At 45.3% G+C, this 10,419-nt stretch overlaps 1 protein-coding gene across 1 annotated transcript; it reads right to left on the bottom strand.

The window, feature by feature from the left end:
• Positions 1-2,105: 2,105 nt before the first annotated feature.
• Positions 2,106-9,870, bottom strand: LOC147305340 (serine/threonine-protein kinase SBK1). Its single transcript, XM_086277544.1, has 4 exons — positions 9,669-9,870; positions 8,766-8,928; positions 4,068-4,270; positions 2,106-3,228 (listed from the first exon to the last, which is right to left on the bottom strand). The coding sequence occupies exons 2-4, from the start codon at positions 8,926-8,928 to the stop codon at positions 2,635-2,637; spliced, it is 960 nt and encodes a 319-aa protein (XP_086133670.1). The 5' UTR covers positions 9,669-9,870; the 3' UTR covers positions 2,106-2,634.
• Between the last annotated feature and the right edge of the window lie 549 nt (positions 9,871-10,419).

Genomic DNA, 10,419 nt, shown 5'->3' with positions numbered 1-10,419 from the left:
CAAATTCCTCCACTGGCTTTGCTACTAATACACTGCCTGTATTAGTTTTTGTATGACAGGCCTGGAAGTGCACTTGGGTCCCAGAGTGAATTGAAAGAAGACCCCAGTTTGTGTACTGTCCTAAAAATATAGTAAAGTTGGAGTAGAGTTGGAAAAACACATTAAAGACTCTGGTCAGTCTGGTTCTTCCATCCTCAGATCCTGAAACATTCCAATCAGAAAGCAACACTGGTGTCCCGTGTACGTGAACAGCAACAGCAAGACATCTATCAGTGGAGAACAAGCTGCATGAGATTATGCATGTAACCTTGTTAAAGAAAGGTCAATAAAGTATGGCAGATGGGGTACAAAAAATAACTCGTGAGGTCATGAATTTGATCTGTTTTATGTAACTGTGTGTATTTCAGCCGTGACCTGCAATCACAGCATTGTAAGATGGTGAAAGATGTCTATCTGTGAATGGTACTCATGACCAATCGTCACTGATCAGTGGTCATGACAATTTGCATATTAATGATCGTCAGTGGTGCTAGTTTCATTCATTATGCAGATTTACTGTGTATAAATTTGGGGAAACCTGCATTCAGCTGAGACTGAAGAAGAATGTTTCTCCCGCTGAAAACGCTGCGTCCAGATAAACAGAATCAACTTCTTGGGGTTTCCCTTTGTACATAAGACAGAAATAACCATATAACTACAGAACATATAATCATGAATTGTATATTTTTGCATGCTAGGTACACACACTTTTTTTTAAATGTTTAGTTTTTACATATAAGAACATAAAGAAAAATCATCTGGTCTTCATCATTATTACACCATGTCATTGTTTATTTCACAGAAACTAAGTGAAAATACAAAAGCAGTGTATGAAAAACTAGAAGCACTCTGCTGCAACTGCGTTAATTGTTTTCTGTATGTCAGTTTCTCATTGTTTCGGTTTCTCTGCAACCGTCTCTGTTCCCTCCTTTTTTTATTGTTTTGCATCTGTTTTCTCATTTTATGCTGTTTTTGCAGGAATCAAACATAAATTTCATAGATGAAGCTGTTGAGCAATTATTAGGTCATTTGTATTTCTGATGGACGTAAATTCAAATAAAATTCAACTCTGTCCCTGCAGGCACAGTCTATGTGTTATACTACTCAAAACCTCAAATATACTGTATGTACTAGTGGTGCACGGTTTTAAGTCACGGATCGGATTTTTGGATCAGCAAAAAAAGAAGACATAAATTTAACATTTACTTATTGAATTATTTTTTGTCTGTTAAAAACATTCAACTCAACACTCATTCCACTCAATTATTTAAAAAAATATGGTACAATATAGGGCAGTACAGGGCTTTGTATCTACCACTAAATTCAATTCAATTCAATTGTATTTATAAAGCACCAAATCACAACAACAGTTGCCTCAAGGTGCTTTATATTGTAAGTTAGACCCTACAATAATACATACCGCTCATTCTATCGCACTCTGCTGTGATATAATGAGCTGTCACGGTCACGTAGCTTTCCATTGCTACACCCATTTGTAGTAGTTAAGGCAACAGAAGATGCCTGGGACAGTTCAGCCATAACTTTAAACACTCCAATAGCTTTTGTAATAGCTTTTGTAATAGCTTTAGCCTGGTCAGATTGGGCAGCAAAGGGCTGCCTAAATACCGCAAACTCCTCTGCTCCGCCACTTGGACCTAAATACCGCAAACTCCTCTGCTCCGCCACTTGGACCTAAATACCGCAAATTCCTCTGCTCCGCCACTTGGACCGCTAAGCTGGCCATAACTATCGCTTGACAGATCCACCACGCGCACCCTACACATACTTTTTTTTCTTCTTTTTCGAATCTTCTGATCACGTGCATGCCGACCTGTGGAGTGGGATCAGTTCAGATTACGAATCAACCTTCACCACTAGTATGTACCATAAGGTACACGTATTTTAACATACAGTCTGTATCATCCCATATACAAAAAAGACATTACCTTAAAAATAATTAGGTTGTATTGTTAACTTTTATTTAACTTAAATTTCTTTAGTAAGAGTAGCCTGAGCCAAGATAGGCAACATGAATCAGGAACCTCAAAGACTTGAGGAAAGCCCAGAGAAGCACAGGGAGAACATGCAAACTCAAAACACAGGGCCATCTTCTCCTGAGGCACCTCTGCCAATCACCACGCACCAATTTACTGTTACTATATAATTTTTTTATTAGTTAAATGCAACAAATACATGCAGAAAACTCCCGTTTTATTTTTTGTCTGTTTTGCGTACTAGCAGCAAGATGGTGCTGCTTCCTCACAGCAAGAAAGTTCTGGATTCACAGAGTCCTTTACCTCCATATCTGGTGGGTTTCTTTAGTTTCCTTCCACAGTCTAACGATGTTCCTGGTAGTTTTATTGATGATTTTCAGTTCAAATGTGAGATGGATATTTTGAATGGTCAGTAAGACAAGACATTTGCTAGTCTTAGGATGCTTTTACACAAGGACAAAGGCATCAGAATGATATTAAAGATCACTGCAAACCACACGCTGGCTTTGAGCTACATCATATATTTTTATTGTTTTTAAGCAATAAGGAGCTACAAAATCCAGAGAAATGCTGCTTTCTTTTTTCCCTTTTCCCCCGACTTTTACTGCTGATCATTACCCGGTACCTTCTTCAGCCAGTCCTTCTCCACATATGCTCTCACATCTCCCACTGAACACCTTTTTCCTGCATCCAGAGCCAGGAGTTTACCAAACATCTCCATGGCTACTGGAGTGAACCTTTTCCACAAAGGAGGGATGTCCTCCTCAGCGTTAGATCGATTTTCCATTCTCCACCAATCTGCAAACTCTTCGTAGAAGTCATCCGAGTCCACACAGCGTTCCCAGGGGAAGTAGCCTGTGAGGATGCAGAAGATAACCACGCCAAATGCCCAGGTATCCAGACTTGGCTCCACACTCAGAGGTGGAGCAGTCACCTCTTTCTGGCCCTCGGGCAGAGCTACAGAACAAAGTTCAGGGGCCATATAGGGAAGGATTCCTGTGATAAAACGTATCAGGGTTCCTCTCTTCTGGGCAAGTCCAAAGTCCGCCAGCTTCACCTGGCAGCAGAGATTGTCCAGCAGAAGAATATTTTCAGGCTTCACATCACGGTGGACCAAGCCATGGGTGTGGATGAACTCCAAAGCACTGGCGATCTGAAGGACACAGCGTTTTACTGAGGATTCTGGGATACCCACCTAGAACAAATGAAATTGGAGATGGGCTTGTGACCCTAATATAGAAGCTGGATACAGTTGTTTTTAATATATTTCTAGTGCTCATCATTTCTTTCACCAAACATTAAACATCTAAATGTTTTCTTCTGATGAACGTGAGTTCAAGAAATTTGGAAAACCATTCATATTGGTTGTGAAAGGTTTAATTCAGTCAGCCTAAGTTCAAATTAACCCGGTCCGTTAGAATCTTTTAATTCTGTATATTTGATGGGTCTGCCTCTTAATGTTGTAAAATGTCCCAAGTTTATCTTAGGAAGATTTGAATACAGCCATGGCTTATGGACAGCGCTGAAGGGGTCGTCCCCAGATTTCCAGGGCCAACAGCAGAAATCTACTGATTTTCATTTTGATTGACTGTTTTTTTTTTTTGTTTTTTTTTTTTGAGATACAGTGAGATACATTTTCCTTTACATTCCTTTGGTGGCCAGAAGATACATCTTAAGTACATTATTGTATCAACTCTGTCCCTGCAGAGGGACTCAAACATCTTTAGAAAACACACAGAAACACAGGAAACACACATAAACCCGTCAAATGCAGGGCCCTTTTCTCCTGAGGCAACACTGCTAACCACTGAGCCAATATGTTGGCTTACGACAAAATACCTGCAAAACTAATAATATTGCCATCAAATTCAACTGCACTCTGTAGTTCAATTCACAGTTGACGTCTTAACACACTAAAGTCAGATGGTGCACATGTGACAGTAAATTCAAGTAAATGCTTACATTACATTACAATCTTACAAACCCACTATTATGGCTCTAGTTGTAGTCTTATTTTGCAATTGTTTGACTCACTTTTGGTTGAATGACAGCAAAAAGGTCCCTTCCAATGATCAGCTCCTGGGCAAAGCAGTAATGCTCATTAGACTGGAAGGCGATGCCAAAAAGACCCACAATGCAGGGGTGGCAGGACAGGTGCAAGGAGATGCAGTACTCTCGCAGAAAGCCCTGCAGCTTAGTTGAAGTTTTGGGCATCACTTTCAATGCCATGGGAGTCCCTGCAGATCATTCATGTTTTTGTAATTAGTATCCCAGTTCATACACATGTTTGTGTTACTTTGTTAAACAGATAAATCAAACTGATGACAGTTGAATATGATAATTATTTAAGACACAACAACAGAGTATTTCCAAAACGTAGGCTAGCGTGTATGGGTCACCCCCATACACGCTAGCTGTTTCCAAATTGAAAACCTCCAGGCCTCAAGCCAGCCACCCTTTGCAACCCCATGCTATGCATTCAGGCTGTCTACTTTGTCTCCACTGACACCTTTATTGCTCCGCTTTGATTTGACTCAATTGCACTGGGTCATTCAGGTTTCAAGATTTGCACAGAATCAGAAGACATCATACACCTTATGTTTTCTTCAAGTAGCAGTTTTCCCAAATTTTTAACCTGAGGTTTCTTCACTAAAGCATTCTCTCTCTCAGTAGCTTTTATTTTATTTCAACCCACAGAGATGTCTGGCATGACAAAAAGAACAACTTTGGTGACTTTTGGTAGACTATAAATGACTACGTGTTTTTGGTCTTAAGTCTGTTGAATATATACTTTTCAGAAACATTATATGTCATCATATATTGCATCCTTTTGTGATAATACAACAGCTAAGTGCAAATAAAAAACAATTTTCTGCCATGTATTAAGAAATTTTAAAACTCCTAACATTAAAGAAGGTAAATTCTGTAACTGATTTCTCCTGGGAAACAAAAGATTTTTATAACACATAGAAGGAAACCGGTTATACTCTTCTTTTGTCATGGTCCTGGGTCGGTGACCCAGTGTTTTTGGTTATGTACTTTTACTTTTGATAGTTTTGTATTTTCTAGCATTTAGTGGTGTTCCCTCTGGTTGATGTCTTCCCTGCTTGTGTATTTCCTTAGTGTAGTAAGTCTCTGTGTTTAGTCCGCGTCTTTGAGTCTGTGTCATTACGTGTATGTGTTTCCTGTTTTACTTTGAAGGGCTCTGTCTTATGTCAGTGTGTTCTGTTTACGTTTCCCCTGCCTTGTCAGTTATCATGTATTCCAGGTGTGTTCCCCTCCTGTTTCCCATCCCCTGATTCCTGGCATGTGTATTTATAGTGTGTGTTACCGTGTCCTCGTTGCTGGTTCGTCTGTGTTGTTTCCCCTCGGTCTCCCTGCATGTATTTCCCCGGACCTCCCTGCACCGTCATTCCTGGTTTGTGTGTTAGTTTACCCAGTTTAGGTTTCAGTTTCATGTTCCTAGCGCCTTTGTTGTTTGCATTTTTGTTGTTAATAAACACTCACCTGCACCAGAGCTGCCGCCTTTTGGTCCTATATATATTCCACACGGCTTGCCCCCGCAAACCGTGACAGAACGAACCAGCCACCATGGACCCAGCGGCTGTAAATCCGTCCGAGGAGCTCCAGGACGACATCACGTACAATGTGGAGATCCTTCTCAGCCTATGGCTGGAACATCCCCCGGAAGAGCTTCGCCGCGCAACAGAAGACCGGCTGCAACGGCTCTTTTCCGGCCTGCCATGGCTATTGAACTCGCTTCCTCCGACTATGCAGGCTTTTCTCCGGCTCACACCGCACCTTCTCTCGGCCACTCCTGCCTCGCTGCCCGACTCGCCGGATGTGATCTTGCCCGGCCCGTCGGAGCCGTCTGCGGGGAGGAGACGCCGATCGCGCCGTAAGCGCGCCACCCCACAGCTGGACGTTCGGACTTCTAATTCGCCGGCTGTGGTGAGTGAGGACTGTTTTTCATTTTCGGACTGCATGACTGTTCATTCAGGGGCTGCGTTTTGTGTGGCGGATATCAACGCGAGCTGCTTATCGCCTGTGCAGCTACCGGCAGCTAAGTTAGCTCCCCCGCAGCCACTCTCAGCTCAGTTTCCTGTGCTTCCTTCAGTTCAGTCTCCGGTGCCACCCTCAGTTCAGTCTCCGGTGCCACCCTCAGTTCAGTCTCCGGTGCCACCCTCAGTTCAGTCTCCGGTGCCACCCTCAGTTCAGTCTCCGGTGCCACCCTCAGTTCAGTCTCCTGTGCCGCCTGTAGCGCAGGCCCCAGTAGCTCCAGTGCCGCCTGTAGCGCAGGCCCCAGTAGCTCCAGTGCCGCCTGTAGCGCAGGCCCCAGTAGCTCCAGTGCCGCCTGTAGCGCAGGCCCCAGTAGCTCCAGTGCCGCCTGTAGCGCAGGCCCCAGTAGCTCCAGTGCCGCCTGTAGCGCAGGCCCCAGTATCATCGGCTTCACTCATTCACTCCGTGCAGGGAGAAAGTTTAATTTCACCTCAAGGTGCTTTTCCTGGTTCAGCCGCCATTGGCACTGTTTGCCGCTCCAGGGCTTCCCCAGAGGCTAGGTCCCAGTCCTCAGCTGATTCTGGACCCCTGGAGTTTAAGCAGCCACCCGAGGGACCGCTCCGGCCTTTGTTTCCTGTTTCCGCTGGAGGGTCCGAGGAGCCCGTCCAGCAGCCTTCCTCGTCAGCTGGTGGTTCCGGAGAACCACACCAGCCTCATGCCTCGTCGGCTGGAGGGTCCGAGGGGCCCGTTCAGCCTCCTGTCTCCGCTGGAGGGTCAGAGGGGCCCGTTCAGCAACCTTCCTCGTCAGCTGGGCACCAGCACCATGCTACATCAGCTGGAGGGCCCGAGGAGCCCATCCAGCCACCATCTGCTACGCCAGCTCCAGCCTGTGCTTCGTCAGCTGCAGCTCCAGCCTGTGCTTCGTCAGCTGCAGCTCCAGCCTGTGCTTCGTCTGCTGCAGCTCCAGCCTGTGCTTCGTCTGCTGCAGCTCCAGCCTGTGCTTCGTCTGCTGCAGCTCCAGCCTGTGCTTCGTCTGCTGCAGCTCCAGCCTGTGCTTCGTCTGCTGCAGCTCCAGCCTGTGCTTCGTCTGCTGCAGCTCCAGCCTGTGCTTCGTCTGCTGCAGCTCCAGCCTGTGCTTCGTCTGCTGCGGCCTCAGAGCCTTCGTCTGCTGCAGCTCCAGCCTGTGCTTCGTCTGCTGCGGCCTCAGAGCCTTCGTCAGCTGCGGCCTCAGAGCCTTCGTCAGCTGCGGCCTCAGAGCCTTCGTCAGCTGCGGCCTCATCAGAGTCTTCGTCCACGCCTGGTCCAGCTGCCTCTGCCTGTGCTTCTGCTACGCCTGGCCCACCTGCCTCTGCCTGTGCTTCTGCTACGCCTGGCCCACCTGCCTCTGCCTGTGCTTCTGCTACGCCTGGTCCAGCCTCTGCCTGTGCTCCTGTTACGCCTGGTCCTGCCTCTGCTTCAGCGTCGCCTGGTCCTGTGCCCTCCAAGCCTCGGCCGGTGCGCCTGACACTTGGGCGCCGCCGTTGCCTTCCGCGCGGCCGGCCCCCTGATCGCCATCGCCTGAGTGGCCGCCGCTGCCTTCCGCACGGCCGGCCCCCGGACCGCCATCGCCTGAGTGGCCGCCGCTGCCTTCCGCACGGCCGGCCCCCGGACCGCCATCGCCTGAGTGGCCGCCGTTGCCGTCCGCACGGCCGGCCTCCCGAACTGTATCCACGTCGCCGCCGTTGCCGTCCGCACGGTCGGCCCCCCGAACCGTTTTGGACTCCTGTGCTGTCGGCCCCCTGGCCGGCCCCCCCGAACCGTTTTGGACTCCTGTGCTGTCGGCCCCCTGGCCGGCCCCCTGAACCGTTTTGGACTCCTGTGCTGTCGGCCCCCTGGACTCTTCTGTTTTGGACTGTTTTTTTTTTTTTTTTCCTGTGTTTTGGTGTGCTTCGTTTCTTTTGGTTTTGGGCTCGTTTTTTGTTTTTGTCTTTTGGCCTTCTGGTGCTCCGGTTTTGTTTTGCTTCGAGCCCTCCTTCCTGGGCCCCCGCCGCCCGCCCTGGTCGGGTTGTTTTCTGTTTTTTCTGGCTGTTTTTTTTTTTTTTTTTCTTGTTGGGCTGTCTGGAGCCAGCCTTTGAGGGGGGGGTACTGTCATGGTCCTGGGTCGGTGACCCAGTGTTTTTGGTTATGTACTTTTACTTTTGATAGTTTTGTATTTTCTAGCATTTAGTGGTGTTCCCTCTGGTTGATGTCTTCCCTGCTTGTGTATTTCCTTAGTGTAGTAAGTCTCTGTGTTTAGTCCGCGTCTTTGAGTCTGTGTCATTACGTGTATGTGTTTCCTGTTTTACTTTGAAGGGCTCTGTCTTATGTCAGTGTGTTCTGTTTACGTTTCCCCTGCCTTGTCAGTTATCATGTATTCCAGGTGTGTTCCCCTCCTGTTTCCCATCCCCTGATTCCTGGCATGTGTATTTATAGTGTGTGTTACCGTGTCCTCGTTGCTGGTTCGTCTGTGTTGTTTCCCCTCGGTCTCCCTGCATGTATTTCCCCGGACCTCCCTGCACCGTCATTCCTGGTTTGTGTGTTAGTTTACCCAGTTTAGGTTTCAGTTTCATGTTCCTAGCGCCTTTGTTGTTTGCATTTTTGTTGTTAATAAACACTCACCTGCACCAGAGCTGCCGCCTTTTGGTCCTATATATATTCCACACGGCTTGCCCCCGCAAACCGTGACATCTTTAAGAAGAATAAGTGCAGTCATACCTCTAAAGCGATGTGTAACCAGGAGCACTTTCCCATATTTCCCTCGTCCGATCTCTTTGATGACGTTGAAGTGTTCTTGGATTTCCAGGTGACTGAGGCTCTGTGCTGTCAGCTCCATCAACTCATCAATCAGGTTGCCATCAGGGAGGCCCAGCTCAATCATCTTTAGCCAAACATAAAGCAAAAACAAAGCAAGTGCTTTTTCAAATTTAAAATTGCTCTCCCACGAAAAAACAAACAATCAAAAAAACTCAATCCCTTGTTTGTGCAAGCAGCTTGTTGCATGCCATCGAAATTTTGGTCAGAGCTGATGTGATAGAGCCACATAGGGTGTGTGCACAGCCATTAAATACTTTAAAAATATTAACTATGTTAAGATTTTGTTAAAGTTTGAAAAGATAAAAATACTGATTTAAATCCCAAGTTAAGAACATAAATGAGCATATTAAACAAAAGTTTGACTCTGAATCTTTATCCATGGTTAAATCAAAAGCCAGAGCTGAAATTTTTAACCTGAGGTTTGAGACGCCAGCACAATATTCTGCAAGAAAAACCAAATCTACGATTTCAGGTGAAGTAAGAGTGCAGTTTTTTCAAGAAATGACTCTTTTGTTTCTGAAAAACTTTAATTTCCAGTGTCAAATAAAATTTATACTATCATTCATACTATTAGGGTATTTTTTGATCAAGAACATCTACCAATCCAGTCAGATGGTTGTTATTTATTTATTTTTTAAATCACACACATTGTTATACTTGCTATGCATGAGTAAAACTTTTGAATGACATTTACATTTTTCGCCGAAAACAAAAAATGGGATTGCAGATTTTTTTAGTACCTGTTTTGTCAGTGGTTTGCCATCTTTAGCCATGATTATCATATTAACCATAATAAAATCTTACCTTTGCTCTTTACTGTTCTTGATAAAGTCACTGGAGTTTAAAAAATGGCAATCCAAACAGACACAAAAAATGCATAGGCTTAAACCACCATTCTTACAACTGACAAAATGCAGCTAATCAATATCCTGAACAAGTGCAGGTTAAATGTCTGTGCTGCCTGTCCTTCACTTTCACTGCTGCTGCTGCACGAGTGGACTTGAAAGCTTTTCGTTTCCCAGCATGCAGCTTTCAAATGCTGCGATGGGGTCAGTGCCCACTTTGACAGCTGATTACAAACTGCCACTGGGGAGGGCACGCCCACGTAAACACACATACACGATCACACTAAAACCAACTGCACATGTGCATGTAGTATAAATCTATGAAAAACACAAATTTAAACACATTTTCATAAACCTTACTCAATCCTTCTTTTAATGGAAAAAGCAAATGAAATTACAGTTTCAATATTTGTGGCTCTGTCACACACACACACATACACACACACACATCCTCGCCCCAAACACACACACACAAACAGTGACTTTAGCCTTTTGACAAACCCCATGCAGAAACATGTTTCTTTGTGGTTGAATTAAAATCATCATAAATATAAGTATGGAAATAACCTGGAAATAATATTATTTTTTATTCTTTCCCAGTTACTCTGAAGCACATAAAACATTTCACCCAAATCTAGTTTTAATGGAGGAATGTAGCAAGTTGTGGATACTAGTACTTTTATATCTACCAGTTTTTGCCTGCTTCATAC

This window comes from Aulonocara sp. 'chitande type north' Nkhata Bay, linkage group LG20 (genome assembly GCF_057382095.1).
Source record: "Aulonocara sp. 'chitande type north' Nkhata Bay isolate Kocher_YH1m ecotype deep benthic linkage group LG20, A_spYH_male_GT1.1, whole genome shotgun sequence".
In the NCBI taxonomy this organism is placed as follows: Eukaryota; Metazoa; Chordata; class Actinopteri; order Cichliformes; family Cichlidae; genus Aulonocara; species Aulonocara sp. 'chitande type north' Nkhata Bay.
The sequence above is the reverse complement of the archived record's forward strand: the minus strand, read 5'-3'. Positions and strand labels throughout refer to the sequence as shown.